Here is a 20,423-nt window from a genome sequence, read left to right as displayed (position 1 = left end):
GCAGGAGAGAGGCAAATAGAAGAAGGTAGAATTGGGATTTTATAATCTCTTAAACCTCAGGTTTATTGACTTCTTCCTATAACACATAAGGAGACAAAAGGATATCATACTATATTTTCAAGAACTATCACTCTCAAAAAGATACCCACCTTTCCTCCATCAGCATTATACTCTTTTTCATCTCCTTCCAAAAGTCTGGCTAGTCCAAAATCCGTGATTTTCACATGGTTAGGAGATTTCACTAAGACGTTACGGGCTGCCAAATCCCGATGAACAAGCCGTCTTTCTTCCAGGTACATCATTCCCTGAAAAACACCAAATTCCCCAAAGATAGTCAGTTAATGCCTAGGCTTTTCTATTGTCAAAAAAGGAGTTTCCTACTATTCAGTTGCAATTGCTTGATTTCTCTAGGTGAAGCCAGGATCTGGGAATGTATTCAAAATTACAGAAAACATGGAATAAAAAAGCAAATCACAAATAGCTTTTGGCCTTTTTTCCACTAAAACCCTATTAAGAAGAATTACCTGCATGTGAGCTAAATGTTAGACCATTTTTCCCAGATACTTTCTATTTTTTTGCAAACACTTTCATTAGTGAGGTATGCATGTGTCTTAGTAGACAGGCTAACATGTACTTGGACTGACCCACATATTCCTAATTGCTTTCTTCTCAATAACTTCTGTTTCAGGTCATCTTCTCCCACATACCTGCTCCAAACAAATGCAACTATCCATAATTTTTAAAAGTATTTTATCTGAAGGTTTAATGGAGGCAAAATCACCATCATAGATTCTATCAAGTCTGAAGAATTATATTATTCTTATTAATTATGCAAAAAATGAAGTATACCCTAGAGGCATTAAAAGCCTATAATTTAAAAAATGGCTCTGATGACATTAGTAGTCATTATGAGAGCCCACAAGCGAAATTACATAGTTGATAATGACCCTCAAATTAGCCTTTAATATGCTTTCTTCATAAAACATATACTGTAATTAAAAATAAAATGTATTGCAGATGATTGTCAACAAAAGATAACTGGCTCTTCCCCCAATACACACACCCACATGTATGTATATCTGCATATATGTATATACACATTTATGTTAGATGTATATATACCATATATATTAGAATATATAGAAATAAAAAAATCCATAGAAACAATAATTATTAATGCAGCAATAGGGAAACCACAAGTCATCATGAAATGCTAGCCTTAACTAAAAGGTTAATGTAAAACCAAGGAAATGAACTCAGAGGCTTAGATTAGAGTGAACATCTTTTGTCCGAGTGAATGTATTTTTATTGACGAGTTAGGGAAAATTCTATATCTGAGGATTTCTGTGGTAAAAACAAATCAGAAGTGTTATAAAATGGCTGAGGCATACTCTCATGCCAATTGCAAATCAATGCTGTTGGCAGTTAACATTACAACCGCAGGACTTTGAAGGATTAACGGTTTCTGATATCAAAACAAAAGCTGGGAAAAACAGACACATAAATCACAGAGGTCAAAAAATTATGAACCGTATCCCCGGTGTAGTGGAAAGTGAATATTGCTTCAAACAGCATCAGAGCCAAGCGCTATATAAATGCCCATTAAACACAACCAGTGGAGATGCTGCCTGATATGGTCCAATCAGTCAGCAGCTGGGTGACATCACATGTCTTAGTGTTTTCTGAAATCAGCCTACCACTGGGATTTATGAAGTTTTTGCCCTCCTTCCTAAGCAGTGCCTTTTGTTTGATTACACCAAATTGGAAATTTCTAGAATAAAGTGAATCTGAAAACATATAGCCCTTTGCAGGCTTTAAAGGATAAAAATATAGACTTCCTGCCTTGGAGATAAAGTACGTTCAGTAATTTTGTCCCTGTAAGAAGTATCCACAAAAACACTCATCATTCTCTTTCTTACCACCTTCATAACAGAATATGGGAAGTGTGCTGGTAACAAGTTAATATTCAGATCCACACACAATTACAGAACACATACTAAGTGCCAGGCGCTGTGCTAGACACCAGAGAGCCAAAAGAGAGTCAGAAAGGGTCTACGCATTAAGGGAGGACAAAAGCTAATTAACAAAGTGGGCAGATATGGGGTTTAAACTTGAGTGGATCAGTGTGATGCATGTAATGCATTTAGAGAGAGCAGGATTTTGAGAACCATCTGTAGTACAGCCTGGCGAGTGTGCATGAGTAGGCAGGCTTCTGAGAGGCACTGAGGCCCAAGTAAGCTTTGAAGGATTGATGTCCACCGGTTGGATTGTGGTCAGAGAGAACAAACACAAGGGCATTGACAGCATGGTCTACTTGGATAAGGGAATATAAGTCTGTATTTCTGAAGCATTATGTATCTGGAGAGTGGTGAGACTGAGAAAGTAGGAAGAGGCTAGACCCAAGCAGGGCCCCTTACATGTCATGACAGAGAATTCAGACTTTGCACTTTATGCAGCAATCAATGTGGTGATGTGGAAGTTGTTTAAAAAAGGAGAATGACAGTTATCACTGGACCCTTGAAAATATCCCCTGGTGCCAGAATAGATGACAGATGGGACACAAAGACAGCTAAAGTCAGAAGTCACGTGATAGAAGAAAAGTGATGAGAGTGTAAAATAAAGTTTGTGAATTGACAGTCCATGAGTTAAACCCATTTTTCTTTCTTTCTTTCTTTCTTTTTTTTTTTTTTTTTGTCCCCACACTGGGCAAGTTTCAAATATCCTCTTTAGCTGATAGTGGCTGCACCCCATTGCAGGCATCAGGTTCCCAGTTTGGCAGGATACCCCCCGACCCCGTCACTTTTCAGGAGCTTGGCTTTTATTGTTTACCATGATCACTCAGTTCCTACATGCATGAATGTCTGAATTGTCAACAAAATGAGGCCAGAAGGAATATTAGGAAGAGAACAATTTCAAGGTACATTTATGAAATAAAATAACCAAATAATTGACTGAACAATGAAGAAGAGAGTTGAGAATAATTCTGTGTTTTTGACTTTTGTAATTTAGGCGGATAGTTACCTTAACTAGATATTATCCTAATGTAAATATGTGTAGGACATATATATACTATACCTGTAGGGAACTAACATTCACCAGGATATTTAAGACTCTAATGACACATTCTGTGGTACAAAAAAAGCCCGAAAAACTCCAAAAAGGTCTTTGATATTCTATGCACAAAGCCTCAGCAGGTGATAGACCATCCTGAACCTCAATAGTATTTGTCTACAAAAAAGTATTTTCTTTAAAATAATGAGAGCTAAATTCAGAAAACCAGATGATAATCTCTATGGTTTCCCCAGCCACCTGACCACAATGAAAAGATATAAAAACAGAAGCATTTGTATCATTACCAGACCATCAAAATTCAGTTCATGTGGTTGCTGTGTAACTATGAAACATCACTGTACAAATGGACACTTTCAGATCATTAATTATAACTACCACCTTAGTCCTACTTTCACACCCTGAATGAGAGTGTTGAATCATCTGTGGATTACTCACAATAGGTATCTCCCCATCACAGTCATTAAAATAGGACTTCCTTACTGGAAGATCTCATTAGAATCACATTCTCGGCTAGATTCCTTCAAAATAAAATAACTCCTTAAATCAGAGTGTGATGCAATCAAGGAGGCAGACAGTTATTAGAAATAACAGTGACAAAAATACACTGGATGAAGTCCCTTGAAGTCTGAAGATGATTAAAGACAGCCCGTTCATTATGATAGAGAGATGCTACATTGGTTGAGAAGAAACCTCTTACTTTGCCTTGTAGCAGCTCCCATGTCCTTGCCACACTAGCTCAGACTGAGTACATTGTAGGGATACTAACACTGACAGTAACCTCAGCTAACATTGACTGAGCACTTAAAACATGGCAGGTGTTCAACTAAATACCTCTACATTGGTGGGTTGACTTAATCCTATGAGATGAATAACTGTTTTCATCCCATTTTAAATATGAGAAAAGCAAGGCTAAGAGAGCTCAAGTTACCTGCTCCAAGTCATCTATCCAGTGAGCAGCAGAACTGGGGGCTTTAGTCCCTTGCTGCAGGACTTAAAGTCTGCACATTTATCCCTACCCCCTCTCTTGATGGGTCACAGGGAAGTGTGGGCATGCAGAAAATAATGTACATAGGGACGTCATATAGATTTAAAAGATCCTAGTACTTCTGCAGAAAAAAATACAATATATGTTTCTGTGAATCCCAGGGTATAATGAAGGTGATTGACATGCTTGTATTTAAAATTCAGCTAAATTACAGCAACTTTTATAATTTAGCAAGAATTTAAATTGTGTAAATTGGAAACTCAGTTCTTGCTTTGGCCACAGGATATACAGGATGGTGGAGTAGGTTTGAGCATAGATTCTGGCGTCAGTTGCTTGGCTAGAACCCCAGCTCTGCCATGTTCTAGCTGTGTGACTCTGGCAAGTTAAATTAACCCCTCTGTCACTCACCTTCCTCCTCTCTAAAAGAGCCATAACAGCACCTCTCCCACGGGTTGCTGGGATGATGAAATCGTATGTAAAGCAGTTAAATTCTAAGCAGCATGTAGCAAGTGCAGAACATGCAAGTTTTGATTATTGTTCCACAGACAGGTATCAACAGCCCTAGTGTGCATCAGAGGCATTTACCCTCATTAACTTGAATTGCCTATTTCAGAAAATCCATGAACCTCAACTAATACATCACAGTGGGTGTTCAATAAATGTTTGCAAATGGTGATAGATATCCCCATAACCTGCCCATCATGATTAATGTGTGGATAAAAATTTCATAATAATTACTGTTCCAAGTATTATTTTAATAATGATTCACCTGAGGGGGCTGTCATAGGAGAAGGAAAAATTAGGGAATCTATTAAAAGATTTGGTGCTCTCCATAAACATATCACTGATGCAGGAATTTAGTGAAGAGAAAGGTCATGGACAGGATAAGTCAAAAAGTTTTCTGTGCTGCAGGATTTTTTCCATGGATGAATGAAATAGGAGATCTTCTGTACCCAAGTACCTGCCTTTCATCACTCAGCACTGAGGGGAATTTTGGGGCCGATGTGTTTTAGGAGCATTTTGTCCACTTCTTGATCCGGGTTCTGCAAATCTGATTTTACTCAAACAACTCAGAATTTACCATCTTCCACACCATTCAGATTTTACCTTTGTTCATATTTTCTCTGAATGCAGCAATAAGCTTTCAAAGAAAGCTTACTTATTTTCTGTTTTGCTCATACCTCTTAAAATGTGCGTCAATAAATACAAACGCACTAGGGAAAGTCAAATTTTACTTTTGCCTTTCAGAAATGCACTTTAATACAAAGTCCAAGGATCATTTTATTACCATTGAGTTTCAAGTTTTAATCTCTGGTTAGAATCGACTCATGTAAACTGCTCTGTGGAAAAAAAAATCAGTAACTGACAATTTTAAAGTATCGGTATCGACAAACACCTTCTTCTCAATCTTAACGATATTTGACTCACAGCTGTCTAGCAAAAATGCATTATTATGTTTTAATCCAATGTGAAAATGTATTCTGCCCAGCTGCAGGAAGCTAGCGGAAGTCAAGAGAGACCACGATATTTCTGACAATAAATATTTGCTTCCCATATATAGGCCAGGCGACAAATTTCATCAAACATGTGCGCGGAGCTAAAAATTTCGAGCTGCAGTCAGCTCTCACAGGCATTAATCTCCGGAGTTAGCAAGAGGGCACTTTTTTTTCCTGTTTTCATTCTAATAACCTGAAACTTTCTTAATATCAGGAAACTTCAGGAAGGCTACCTTCAAATGAAAAGCACTCCTCTTTCCTACCTTTCCTTCTAAAAGCAGTTCTATCCCTGAGGCGGGGTAAAAATCTAACTATAATGCTCTCTACTGTAAGGCCAAAACAATGAGGACATTCAAGGGAAGGAAGAGACCTTTCTGGATGAAGTGACTGACTTTATCATGAAGGGGAACTGAGGGGGCTCTGTAATTAAGTCAGATGAGAAGTCTTTTTCAACCAGCAATGGCTGGTGCGTGGCACCACAGAAAGAGCACAGAACTGAGCGTTGCAAGACAGAAGTCCCAGACATGCTGCTCACAACGTTTACGACCACAGGTACTCACTTCACCTCTTCTATAAAAGTGACAGATTGGCCTAAATGATCTCTGAGGTGTCCTCCAGCTTTAAATTTTTATTCCATGATAGATGGAACTGTAAAATGTATCTGTCTAAAATATTAAATTGTGGCCAATAATAGACACAGAGAACAGTAAAGGAAGAGGTAGAGTAGGTGCCTCCCTTCGAATGGTTAGTGAGAAACGTGAGTATCATTTAGTCAAAGTCAGTTTAGTGTCCCCAGTGTTTAAGGCAAAGGACTCTAGAAATAAACCCTGGCTACTGAGTAGCTGTGTGACCCTGGTCAATTTACTGGTATTTCACTGTCTTTATTAGTTAAATGGGGATAATAGGAGTTTCCACCTTGAGAATTGTCTTGAGGATCCAATGCCTTAATGTCTATAAAACATCGAGAACATTCACTATTCCAAGATACCATGTGTTCGCTAAATAAATAATCTCAAATTCATCTTTCTTATTAGAAATACAACTCAACCACCATAAAAGAAAGATAGCCAACTAAAACAGCTCTTGGGTACTCGGTACTGTTAGGTGTGGTGACTTCTGTTTCTCATTCTACCTGTCCCTGCATGTTCTTCTGATTATTTTGCTCAAAGGAAGAAAAGCAGATTCACATGGTTGTCCTAGATGGGCTTGGAGATGTAATATTCAAGGTTAATTCTCACATTTTCCAATTGCACTTATCATCATCAAGAGACATGGGTAGGTTGTAGTTCTTAGGGAGATTTTGAAATATTGAGGACAGTCGAATTTCTGTCATTTTAATAGTGTGTAATAAACACTTTATTTTTTGCTATTTGAAATACATTTTTCAGATTTGGTTCCAATAATACATATTTGTGTGCGTGTGTGTGTATGTGTGTGTGTCTATACATACTGCATATTGTAGATGCTATGGTGTGCTGTCCAGAAATCTCTTCAGGACCCAAGTACTTATAATCTCAGCTTCTGGGAGTGTTGACCACTGATGGCTTTCATTTTAGCTGCCTTCGTTTTGGGGCAGTGACACCCCAAACCCAAATGCACAGGGAGCTGCTTTGCCAGGGGTTTCACCCTTTCACAGGAGGCAGTCCACATCCAGTACTCTGTTGATGCAGAGTTACAAAGGCCATACACCTGCGGGACAATTCTGAAGAGCTGCTCTCGTTCTGGGGCACTCCGTGGGACTGGACGAAACCTCCATTGCAATTTCATCATCGCTGGACTTTTCCTCCTACCTCGTATTGGCTTTTCGCTGTCTGCTAGGTGTTCTTGAGAACACGTACCCAAAACTTCCTAGATGTAAATTTTTCTCGGAGACTGTTTTCTGGAAGCCAAACGAAGGCAATGTGTATGACTTTTTCTTTGTTTTCTTTTGGGATCTCAAGTACACAGAATTTTAAGCTAACCCCTCCATAATTCATAGATGCTACTATAATTGTTTTCCTGTCCTCTACCTCAATCCCATTCTTCTATCCATCATAAATGGCCACAATAGTGTTTTGAATACATATCTTTTCAATCCATTGTTCATATGATTCTTTTTATCCATATTTTTAAAAAGTATTTTGTGTTATTTCCAATATATAAATAGTATTGTGCATTAAATAGGAGAATTTTTACTCATCATTAGGCTTTTTTTACATTAAAAACATGTTGCTATACATAGTCCAGTTTTTACTGCTTCTCATTGTTGCATTAAATTATACACATGAACTCACAGACATACTTTTATATATATTTACATTTATATATAAATGTATATTTACATTTATAACACAGGTGTGCACTGTCAATTTGTCGTCCGTTCCCCTATTGATGGGTACCAAACTGAACTCCATTTCTCTGACACTACAAACAAGACTGAACTGAATACATGAACATTATTTGTAAAATGCTATAAATCTACTTAACAACAGAAATCTTCTGCTATTCAGTACTAATTTCCATGTAGAAGAATCTAGACAAACAGTAATAGTAATAGTCACTGTGGAAGATACATCATAGAGAGATTTCTTGTTAAGTGAGAACATTGAAATCATAAGGGGAAGACAAATATGACTGTGTATTTTAGCATTATATATGTTTGTACCTATAAAAGAGCTAACATTTATTTACACACTCTGCCAGGGGACTGTTTTAAGGGCTCTATAGATAGGAATTCACAAGAACTCAAGGAGATCTGTTCTACTATTATACCTATTTTAAGACAAGGAAACTAATGAACAGAGAAGTAGAAGTGCCCAAGAGTGATAGCTAGTGCATGACGAAGCCTAGAAAAACCAAGATTTGACTGCAGGCAGCTTGACTCCGTAGGCAATGATCTTAACCATTACACTACATGACCATATGTGTCAAAAGACTATATAAAACTAACAAAAGACAGTGTATACAACCGAATGCTTGCTATATAGACAATAAGTGCTCCAACAGTTCAGTAAAGAGGAAACTCTTGTGCATAATACACATTTAAAGCTGACAAACAAACTTCTTTAGTTTTGCTGAGTTTTCTTAGAACAGTACCTCTGAGGGCACTTTACAAATCAATGTGAATTCAACTAGGTATTTTCAACAATCTGAAGATTTCTTGGCATTTACCTGGCTCTCAATACAGATTTGTGGTTGGATTAAATAAACAATGAGACCAACGTTTTGAAAGGCTCTCCAGATAGTAGCTTTTCTTTGCTGCGTAGGTGGAGCAAATGTAAAAGCCTGTGATATTTATGATAGGATGGAGGAAAACAAATCCTGCAACTGTCAGGCCAAACCCCAGATGGTGATATTAGAATAACAAGAAAAATGAATGAGGACACTCTTTAGAGATTCCTGAGGCTGGTGTGGGCAACAGGAATTTTTCTTCTTGTTCCCTATATTTTCTTCAAATATTTCTTCAGAAATTTCGTCTATCACCTTTCACAAGCTTTTGGAAATGTCCCTGGGAAAAAGGTGCCTAACAGCCTCAAAATGTCTCTTAAAGAAACAACAAAATGATGATAATAAAACAAACAGACAAACAAAAAGTTAAAAAGCACATATGAGACAGCACTGCTTTCCTACTACATAAATCTGCGGGTAAAAAGCTCAACTGCCAGGATCAAAAGAATACTAAACACGCTACAGCTTTTCCCTCTCACTGACCTCCTGCCAATATGATTACAAATGGGAGGCGTGAATCTTATAGTGTCCACACTCTCAGGGAAGTAAACCTAAAATGGATTACTTCTGCTCCTTGGGCAGCTGATCAATAAAGATGTGGACTGCAATGAGAACGGAGATGTCTGCGGGCTGTAGTAGTTATCCTCTGTGTCTCTTTAGAAATTAATTAAAAATCAATGAAGTGTGCAACCTATTAATACAGCAACTGCTAGATTAACAGATAGAAGCTGAGCCTTTCCCTGGGCGTACCTAGTGTGCGAGAGCATTCAAACGCTAGAGGGAGGAGGTTGGATGTCTGACACCATAGTTATAACGTAGCAGAAACAGATCATTCCTAATATTCTCTAGTTTCCCAGAGTTGCATCTACTCCTTGGAAACCAGGAAGTTCAGTAGATGGGAATACATATGCAATATCTTCCTTCTTCAGACAATTACATCAGTTTTTATGAGGTATCCTTATTACAAAGCCAAACCTCTGCCGTCACACAGAACTAAAGAATTTCAATAACTATTTTCTTGTGTGGTTTACTCATTTATGAGTCTAGGCAGGTGAGTTTACTTGTAATTACTGAATATGTTTAAATAAGTTATCTTCCCATGGGGGAGAAAATGTGACACTCCTAGAAGACTAAAAGCTCCCACGTGATTGGAGCCAATTTAGCATCCGCCTATATGTGTGATTCAATCCAATTCTGCCTTTGTCTTATTTGGACGCCAGTGGACCTGGTCCGCCATGCAGATGTTAGTTGGCACAGGTAAAACTCAAAACGGTGGTGCCCATCTACCCGCCTCCAGAAGTCACCCAGCTACTTGCCAACCGCTTGCTCTGAGCCATGTCACTCTTGCTCAGGTTCCTTCCTCCTCAAAATCTTCGGATGGGTCTGAAACACATCTTCCAGTTTTAGTCTCAAGCCCTCGTTGACTAGGAAGCCCACTTTGATGCACCTGCTGGTTTCAGCTCTGTCCTTCCCCTCTGAAGGAATGCTAGGACTTTGTCTCTAGTCCCTGCACAAGAATATGGGAGAAGGAGATATCTGCTTGATACCTTGGCTTGTTTTCTATCCCCTACATCACCAAAGAAGGAGCAGCTATCACCACATAACTAAAAAAGGAGCAGGGTTCAGCTCTATTTAAACTGATAATCAGTCATCTAGCGTGTTTCTGCCGTCTTCATAGGCTCGGGGGTTACACACACTGTCACAGTAAGAATACAAATTTCACTCTTTCTTGGCCCAACCTGCTTGCAGAGCTCCTGTTGCTACCTGCCCCTTCGAAGGCTTTGCCAGACATCTCTGGGGTTCTCCAGGGAGCCTCACAGGTGCTCATGAATACTTTCTTGGTTCTTTTTCTCAGGGCTCTTCACTGATACCTGCAGCCATGTTATCCTGAGTGGGAGCTGCTGTGGAAATGCTGTCTTTGCCACGGCTGCTATCGTGGTGCTTTAGAAGTTGCAGCTTATGATAATTCAAGACAGTGAATGATGCCCTTCCATCCTCTCCTCCTCACCACGTCAGAGCACTGCTGTCTCCCACACAGCCTTGGTGAAGTGCTCTACCTGGTTCTAAACTCTGCACCATATTTTGCCCCTGGCTCTACCAATAGTTATTATTGAGACCCTAGTCTCAAAAGTCCCCTTAAAAACGTCTTCAGTAACTATAGCAGCATACTCCACAAAGACTCAGACCTAATCCAAGAGTCAGGCACAGAAAACTAATACATCTGTCTTTGCTCAGTTCCCCTCTCTTTGACTTCAGGACTTTCCATCATTCCTTCATCTTCTCTTAACCTTCAACACACGTGCACACATATGCACATGCCGTCATGCTCATGTGCTAAGCCATCTCTCTCTCCTACAGCTGAAAAAAGTCCTCAAGCAACTTGACTCTGCTCATCACTCTAGCTTTTCTTGGAATTCTCCACCTGAAATTCTGTGACCCAAGCCAACCTGAACATTCTCTTGGCTCTTTTGTCTTTGCACTTACTGTTCCCTTTACCTGAAACACCCCTTCACCACACACTGCTACTCTCTTCCTACCATCCTTTAGACACAGACTTGCTTAAGTCTAACACTCTGTTAGATCACAAAGTAGATGTCATTTCCTCCACAAAGACTTCCCTCACTCCCAAGTAGAATGTGTTGCTCTATTATATAACCTCACAATGTCTGGTTTCCCCTATCTACCTCAATCCGTCTAGCTGTCTATCTTAAACTAAATCTTAACATTATCAAGCATTGTTTTAAAACAACTTTCTGTGAATGTCTACATCAATGTTCCTTTATAAAGCAGAAGAGCATACACATATTTAGGTTAGGTTACATCTTCTATGCACAAGCTTTAGAAATAGTAGATAGCATATTACAGAACGTTATCAATTTCATGTGAATGGTAGAAAAAAGCTCAAATACATCTGATGCTCAGTTGAGTACTCATCTACTGACCTGCTCAGCTTATAAAACTATTTTTTAAGAGAATTAAACACCAATGTATGGAATAGAAATAGAAAGCTATGTTTTGGCTTGCTTAAGACCTAGAAGTTAAGGATTTAAGCTGACCACCTTTCATCCTTTTGCTCTAAATCCTTACAGACTGTTAGCTGCTTAGAGCTGGGAATGGTGCATTCCTGTTGAGATGACATAACTCAGTTTGATCCTCTTCACATTTACCAATTTCATCACATTTTAGACAGTCAGTACATAGTAGTCAATTGATTGATTCCCTCTTCTCCCTACTCCATTTATTCATCCACACTCCTTCTTTTGCCTTTGAATCTCCAGGTTATGGAAGAAGGCACTCAAGGCAATAATAAACATGCCCACAAACATAGAGCCTCCTAACAATTAAAAGTAAAAGAAGAAGAAAAAGGACAATAAATGTTTAGTTTTTTTGGAAGTAAATTTGTATTGCTAGTGATGATTTTTATTATGTTTTCCCTTTGCTCTCTTTTTTTTAAAGATGTTAAATATCTTCAAATTTTCAAGCTTATTTGCATATATGTTGCAACTTGCTTAGTGAGTGTTTTTACTTCCAGAAAACTTTGGAGTTTTGTACTAAATACTATCTGTTTTTCTACAAATGTAGAGAAACCAGGGCGTTGGAATTTGAAAGCTGCCCTCTTTATTTGTGCTTCTCTCTAGTTCACAGATTTATGCAGTTAATACCTCACAGGGAAGAAAGCCGAACATATACATCACACAAACTGGGTTCTAAGGGGTCATTCTCAGCCCATTCCTGTTCATTTTTGACAGTTAGAGAGTAGAATATAATGATGAGTGTTAGATCTAGAACAAAACTTCCCAGGCTTCAGTATCAGCTCTGCCACTCACTAAATGAAGCTGTGTGACCTTAGCCACGTTAGCTAGCTTCTCAGTCTGCCAGTCACTTCGTCTATAAAATGGGGATAATAATAGCACCTTTCTTATAAGGTTCTTGTGAGTATTAAATAAGCTAGTTGGTGTAAAACACTTAGAATGGTGCCTGACCAATAGGAAACACTCAGTATTGTTAATTATTATTATTGTCCCTTTTATCCAACACTTTGCATTATAGATGACTCTTATTTTTCAAACTTTCAGCTTTCAAACAACTTGCAATTTTCTCAGACATTCCCAAGCATACTTTAATACTCAGAATCCCAAAGATTATCTATCACCCAACAACCACATATATTGGTATTGCTATCTTTCATAGAACAGTTTAATTTCAGCAAAATTTTATTTTGTTTTTATATACTTTTGTGTCTTTGGACAATTACTTTAGTGAAGCTTCACCTTAATGGTCAAAATAAAATAGGGTAGAAAATTAAACTGATAAGAAAAATCTTCTCATAAAATTAATACAATTAAGACATATAAAGAAATCATGAAAGATGCTGAAATTAGCATATCTCTTTAGCCTCCCTTGTAGACTCATTGAAATTAAGCTCAATGGTTATATATTAATTTTTAAAAGAGCAAAATTGAGGTACATGAAGGAAAAGCTGTAAATCTATCACTGTAGATGAGGAGTAAAGGCAAGAGAAAATTCAATATTTTATGACACTCAAGTTATCTATTACTGAATCCCACTTATAACATGTAGATCTATTGTTCACATTAAGATCATCCACTTTTGCCTCTTTTATGAATACATTATATATGAAAATTGGGGTCATCTCGTATTTGTACATATATATGCATATTCTATTGGGTTATTAGCTACTAAAAAGAAATGGAAGAAAGACTAAGCATTATATATTTTCTCTTGATCCTTTTCCACCTTATCATGTATACAGCATTCATTGTGTATACAGTTCTTTCTACATACAGTTTCTCTATGGGTAGAGGCTTGCTGGCCTGTGTAAACCAAGGCACTGGCCTTGTTCATTTCTGAATTGCCTTTGGGGACATTTCTCCTTCTTCTGAAAGTATAGTGGGCATTCACAGCCAAATAGCCCCATTTTCCTTAGGAGCTACTCAAGGAATTTAACAGCCTTCCTTCATTTTGTCCTGTCTCCATCCCCTTCAGTTCAAATCAGCAGTGTTTCTGCTCATATAATCTCATAAACTCTTTGCTGGTTGATATTCCACCCATACCTTTGTTGTTCCCTTCAGAACATCCTAATTTTCTGCAATATGGGTAGGCTGAGAATTTTTCAAAACTTCAAGTTTTGGTTCCCTCTTCCATTCATTTCTCTACCTTCGCATTTTATTACAGGCTGTCAGGAGGAACCAAGCCTCTCCTTCAACACTTTGCTTAGAAATCTTCTCAGCTAAATATCTAATTTTATCTCTTGCAAGTTCTACCTTCCACAAAACACTAGAACACAGCACAATTCAGCCGAGTTCTTCGCCACTTTCTAAGAAGGATCGCCTTTCCTACAGTTTCCAAAAACACGTTCATCATTTCTGTATGGGACCTCACCAGAATCATCCTCAATGTCCCTATTTCTAGCATGTACCTCAGAGCTCTTCCAGCATCCACCCTCTCCCCAGTTCCAAAGCTGATCCACGTGTTTCGGTACTTACTACAGCAGCACCCCATTCTCTGTACCGAAGTCTACGTTAGTCATCTCGGGCTGCCATAACAAAATACCAGAGACTGGGTGGATTAAATAACAGGAATTTATTTTGCACAGTTCTGGAGGCTGGTAAGTCCAAGATCTAGGTGCCAGCTGATTTAGTTCCCCGGGTAGGGGTCTTTCTGGCTTGCAGATGGCCACTTTCTCACATATCTCCTTACTTCTTATAAGGGGACTACATCCACTCTCAGGACCTTATCTAAACCTAATTACCATCCATCTCTAAATACCACTGAATTAAGAGTTAGAGTTTCAACAAATGAATTTGGAGTAGTGGAGGCATAATTCAGAACATAGCAACTGGCAACGCTGGTGAAAGCCACTAGGCTGTGGCAGACTCAGGGGTGAGCAAGGATTTGAGAAACCATGGTCAAAAAAAATTGTGCTCTTTTCTAAAGTAAATGAATAAATAGGCAGTTGCTTTAGGAAGAAGAGACAAGTCTGAGGTTGTTCATCCACCACCCCTGGAAAATCGATATATAGGATGCCTGAGAGGAGCCAGTGAGTCAGTAGAGACTGATGACAAAGGATGAGAAGAAATGATGGAGAAATGCTGCAGTTGGGATGAGAGCAAGAGCAAAGGCAAAAAGGTGGACTTTGTAAAGGAAGAAAGATAATGCTTTCACTAAATCAGCAATGAAGGAAAAGCTGGGAGCTGGAAGAGGGCAATGGTCCAGAAGTTCATGTCTTCCTATCACTGTTTTTCTTGGTAAATTAAGAAACAGCAACATATGTTCAGAATGGGAGAAAAATAGGAGAGAGAAGAGGTTTTAAGTGGCCCAAAAGAGAGACATTGTTCAGATTTCACTGTGCACACCAGCAAAACAGGTGTCCAAGGAGAGAGGAAAGGAAGCTCACAGGAGCCTCTTCACAAGGTAAGGACAGTCAAAGAATACTGATGCCAGTGTAAGATAGAAAGAATAAGCTGGTAAATTGCTCTATGTGGTATGAGTATTTTACTGTCCTCAGAAACAGAGGAAAAGAGTAATTCGATGTTTGGGTTCATCCAGGGAAAGGTATTAGCAGCTAAATAGCACAGGAAGACAGAGGTCAGGACAAACAAAATAAAAACAATTTTGTAAAAATACACGAATGTTAGAAAACTCTTTGAAACTCAGAATGATTGTGGATATTAGCAGGCATTTTGAAGTTGGTTTCCCCTTCAAGGATTATCTTACTATTACCAACACATATGTCGATCCCAAGATATGTCTTCCCACCTAAACATTAAAAAATAAAATCAGTTTTTTCCAGAATTCTATTTAAAAAAAAAAACCAAACCTCTGTTTTCAGCTTAACATTAAAACTTGAAAGTATCAGACTACAATTGTACAGCATCCAGTAAAGATGTATATTCTAAAACAATGAGATAAGAAAAGTAATTTTTAATCATATGAACAAGGCATTTTTCACTGTTTGATTTATTGTAACAATTTGTCTTCCAATAATCCCCTCCACATTTGTAGTTACAAATGATCCATGTCTCCTACAGAATTTAATTTTTAACTATCTTTTTTTTTAAATAAGTGAGAATTTTTTCCCATGTAACAATATACAACATTTAGCTAAAAGGTCCAAACATTAAAAAAACGATAGACCCTCTATAACCACTAAACAGTAGTGCAATGAAGCAACATACACAAGTCAAGGGACTGAATGTATGGATTTAATGAAATCAGTGACCTTGGGTTCAAAATTCAGTGAGTTTATTCTGCTGTCAGAGTGAATTTATTCGAATCATAACTTCTATGCTCCCTTACAATTGTTTGCAAAGTTGGACTACCTTCACATGGGTTCACAGTATTCAATTTCATTTTTAAAATATCTAATGCAAATTTAATACTTTCATCTTTTATGACAAGACTTAGCTCAGTCTGAAATAATCACTGTATTAACATTTTTTACCCATTCAAATGGTTCAATTCATTATTATAAAAACAGCAAGTTTCCCAGTCTGTCATTAATTCCTACTGTTTTAATAACAATAAAAAAAATTCTATATGGAAGGCATTTGTGGATAATGGCACCGTAAACACAATCTTATGTAAAGATATGAAAATAAAATGGAGTCATTTTTCTCTACATCAATAATCTGGTAGAAATAGCATATTTTTGGCAAAAAAAAATAAAGTCTTAAGACATAATGGTGCTTTCTTTGAATTTAGTCACGAAGAGGCTGCTTGGAACTACATATTAATTCTATCTGGAAACGTGAAGGCTACATTCAAGATCAACATTTCTATAAAACAGCTCTAAATACACTAGGATTTAATAGATTTTTTTTCTTTGTTTTTTTCATTTTTACTGCATGCCAACCAAACTTAGTTTCTGTTTCTATGTATTATGATTACATGTAAGTGATTGTCAGTATCAGGAGATTCATATTATTCAAACCTTAAAATTAAGTGTTACATAAGATTTACCCAGAAACAAAATCCAACTTTTGAGATGATTAATAAAATGTTTAAATCAGTCTTTACAAAACTGACCATTTCACTTAGAATGTGTGTTACAAGGAACATGGCTGGGGTTGTAAAGCGAGGAGAAACCTCATGGTGTATATTTGCTTAGCCTTATTATTATTATTATTATTATTATTATTATTTATTATTATTATTATTATTATTATTATTATTATTATTATTATTATAATATACCTAAATCAAAATATATTACTGAGGGAGACTCATCTGAATTTTCTCCCTCAAAGAAGGTGAGTTTAAATCCAAATACTATTGGAGGATAACTAACTTTGGGCAAAATACTCTAGCAACCACTCACAGTCTTCTAGAAGATCGTGCATTTGTATATGTGCATTTTCACCCAACAACACACATACACACATAGATATAATGCAGTACAGGCTGTGATAAATGTTATAATGGAGGCACAAACCCACAGGGTGTTAAAGGTGAATTCTGAATGGAGAAATTAATAATGATTATAAAATTAAAAAGAGGAAAAAAAAAAAGAAATAAAAGGAATCCAAATTGGAAACGAAGTAAAACTGTCACTGTTTGCAGATGACATAATACTATACATAGAAAACTCTAAAGAAGTAGCCAGAAAACTACTACAGATTATCAATAAATTTGGTAAAGTTGCAGGATACAAAATTAATATACAGAAATCAGTTGTATTTCTATACACTAACAATGAAATAGCAGAGAAAGAAATTAAGGAAACAATCCCATTTACCACTGCACCAAAAAGAATAAAATACCTAGGAATAAACCTACTCAAGGAGGCAAAGGACCAGTACTCTGAAAACTATAACACTGATGAAAGAAATTGAAGACGACATAAACAAATAGAATGATATACTGTGTTCTTGGATTGGAAGAATCAATATTGTTAAAATGGCCACACTGCCCAAGGCTAGAGACGAGGATATTGTTTCTTCACCAGCTTATTGTCTGTTTCACCAGCACCATGATGTCAGAGAAAGAGAATTTGTTACTCATTCTTATGTTGTATTCTCTACCCTTTAGAACCACATCTTGCTTATCACAGGTGGGCAACCAATATCCATTGAATAAATAAATGAATGAAAGTGAGAGTCACCAGAATATGTGGAACGGTTGGGTCGTGAATATGGATGAGAGTCCTCCACAGAGACCAATGAGAGAACACATACGTAAGTGTTCTTACATATAAGCAAATAGAAGAAATGCAGGGAAGAAAACTGAGATGGCAAAGTTAGAAGGGTGAGAGAAAGTCCAACAAAGAGCAGTGCAGTGGAAGGAAATCCAGGAAATTATATCATTTAAAAATCTGAATGACTGATGATGCCAAATGCTAGAATGTCAGTATAGGAGGGGGATTGAAAGGTGCTGTTAAAAATTGGCATTTAGGAGATTGTTAGTAATATTACTGCTAAAAGCTCTGCTTAAGTGTTAGGGACAAAAGACACATACTGCAGGGGTTAGGAGAGGGAATTGGAGATGAAAAAGGGGAGACAGCAAGTTGAGACTCATTTCTTATGCGGTATGGCTATGAAAAAATGAATGGAGACAGGGCACTGGTGAGGCACGAAAAGAGAAGGATGTAAAAAGGAATGTTATACAGGAGTTGATGCAAAACTCAGAGATGCTTCTTGATGACAATCATGAGAATTTGGCCAAGAACGTGGCAGAGCAGAGGGGCACACAGAACCTAGCATAAATTAAGCTGGTTTGAACAGTAAGATCAAACTAAACATAACCTCTTACAAAGCTTCCCAGGCAGCGAAATTGTTCATTCCGTTTAGCCAACTGAAAGAGTGTGTTCTAAACTCACGCACACTACTTAAGGCTACTTAAGGAAACAAAAGTTTCCTGTCACAAAGCAAAATTTGGAAAGAACTTTATTTCAATAAACTTGAAACAGTGGTAGTCAGCGTCTAACTTAAGTGTCGGGCATATATATAGTGTGTAATCAAGAGGTATTAGATACTGAAAAAGCCAAATTAATCAGGAGTAAACTTCTATTATCAGTAGACTTGGCTTGCTTTGTCACACTGTAGTCATCATATTTCATTGGAAGGAGAAATTTTGGGAAATGTATTTTTCATTTGTACATCTTTTAAGTGACATTCACCTGAAGAAATAACTTTACTCCCATATATTTAGCACTAAAACACATTTAATTATGCTTGATTTAAAGATAAATATATTTCTGATTAAGAAATAAATTTTGATTTGTGTCTCATGTAACACATCTTTAATAAAAATGTAAAAATAGACCCTATTTTTCCCATCTTCTTCATAAATGGAAACATCAGTATGTATACTCTTTGAAGTGTTGTCCCATACATTCTTCAATGGATCAACTAAATACTGATAAACACAAAAAACAGAAACAATGAAGCAGTTCTGTTACCAAGTATCTCAACTTCTAGTATATTATCTATGTTAATATGGTATAGTGTCCAAATTAAGTCATGCTAGGCAAATATTACTGGATACTTCTTTCAAAAATCTTCCTCATGCACTGCGTATTTCATAGTATAAAACCATAATTACATTTCAAAGACATCACACTGATGGGAAGCTTCATTGAGTTTTACCTAAAATGCTGTTAGCAGTAATCATGTTAAATAATTCAATATTTCTAATAATAATTTATAAATAAGAACAATTGATATTGACATAAAATTGTACTGTTCAGTAAAATGTGCATGATTTCATCTCAAAAAGAAATGATTAAATATGTCTCTCAGAGTGATTTAATTTAGTTAGAAAGAAGACGTCGAAAATTGAATTCACAGGACTTCTTCTCCTTTCCTTTCAGTACATTAAATTCATGCAGATCATCTTTAATTTCTTTTCCCTAATGCCAGATTGCAAGGAGAAAATTTGTAGCCTAGCTTTTTAATGATTTGCTATTTCTTTATTAACTGTCATATGTGCCTTTTAATCCAAGCTGCTAGGTAATGGTTTCAACAATGAAATGGTACCACTTCAAGAAAGGGGAAAATTAACATTTGATTAAATTAAAAAAATTATACAGCTCTCATTTAGTAGGAATATAATTAAATTTATATCTTTAAAGTTTAAGGCCTCTGAAGTCCTGAGCTCATCTTAAAAGAATGTTAAATACACCAAAACAGTAGATATGACTTAGGACCACTACATAGCATAATTCCAGAATGCACTGTTCACATAAAAATGTTTCGTGTATTTAACTTCACCCTGTTTGTACCTTCTCTTTAAATTTCCCTGGTACTCCTTTTCTCATACTCTGGTACTCTTCAATGTCTTTACTAATTAATTATCATTTAAAGGAGAGAGATGAAAACCAGGAAAATTGAAAAGCATGTGAGACTTGATAGTGAGCAATGTGTTTTGACTGCATTGCTAGATACTTTCAAATGGAAAGCTCTAACATTTTTCCTTAGTTTATTCCACAGCAATAGAGAGTTTTGGATCTAAACTTCATAGATGTGTTATAAATCAATACTATTATCTCATTCACAAGGAAGTAGCAGAGAAGCAGACGTGGATCCCAGGGCAATAGCTGTATTTTGTGTTGCGTCAGGCTAACTAACATTAGAAACGTGTCTATGGCAACTAAACCATCTGTTCACTTGCTATTGTGTAGAGCTGTTTATCTGCTTTAATGT

The 20,423-nt window shown here is 37.0% G+C and overlaps 1 protein-coding gene across 6 annotated transcripts in view; it reads right to left on the bottom strand.

The window, feature by feature from the left end:
• ERBB4 (erb-b2 receptor tyrosine kinase 4) overlaps window positions 1-20,423 on the bottom strand; it is a 982,069-nt gene that overhangs the window by 45,812 nt on the left and 915,834 nt on the right. For all 6 annotated transcript variants that reach the window (XM_032479938.1, XM_032479940.1, XM_032479941.1 and 3 more), the window contains one exon: window positions 150-305. In XM_032479938.1, coding sequence (XP_032335829.1) covers window positions 150-305 — 156 coding nt within the window. The remainder of the gene's footprint in view (window positions 1-149; window positions 306-20,423) is intronic.

The sequence above is a fragment of the Camelus ferus genome, chromosome 5 (genome assembly GCF_009834535.1).
Source record: "Camelus ferus isolate YT-003-E chromosome 5, BCGSAC_Cfer_1.0, whole genome shotgun sequence".
Taxonomy (NCBI): domain Eukaryota; kingdom Metazoa; phylum Chordata; class Mammalia; order Artiodactyla; family Camelidae; genus Camelus; species Camelus ferus.
Note: the sequence above shows the minus strand (reverse complement) of the source record. Positions and strands in the feature narration are given on the sequence as shown.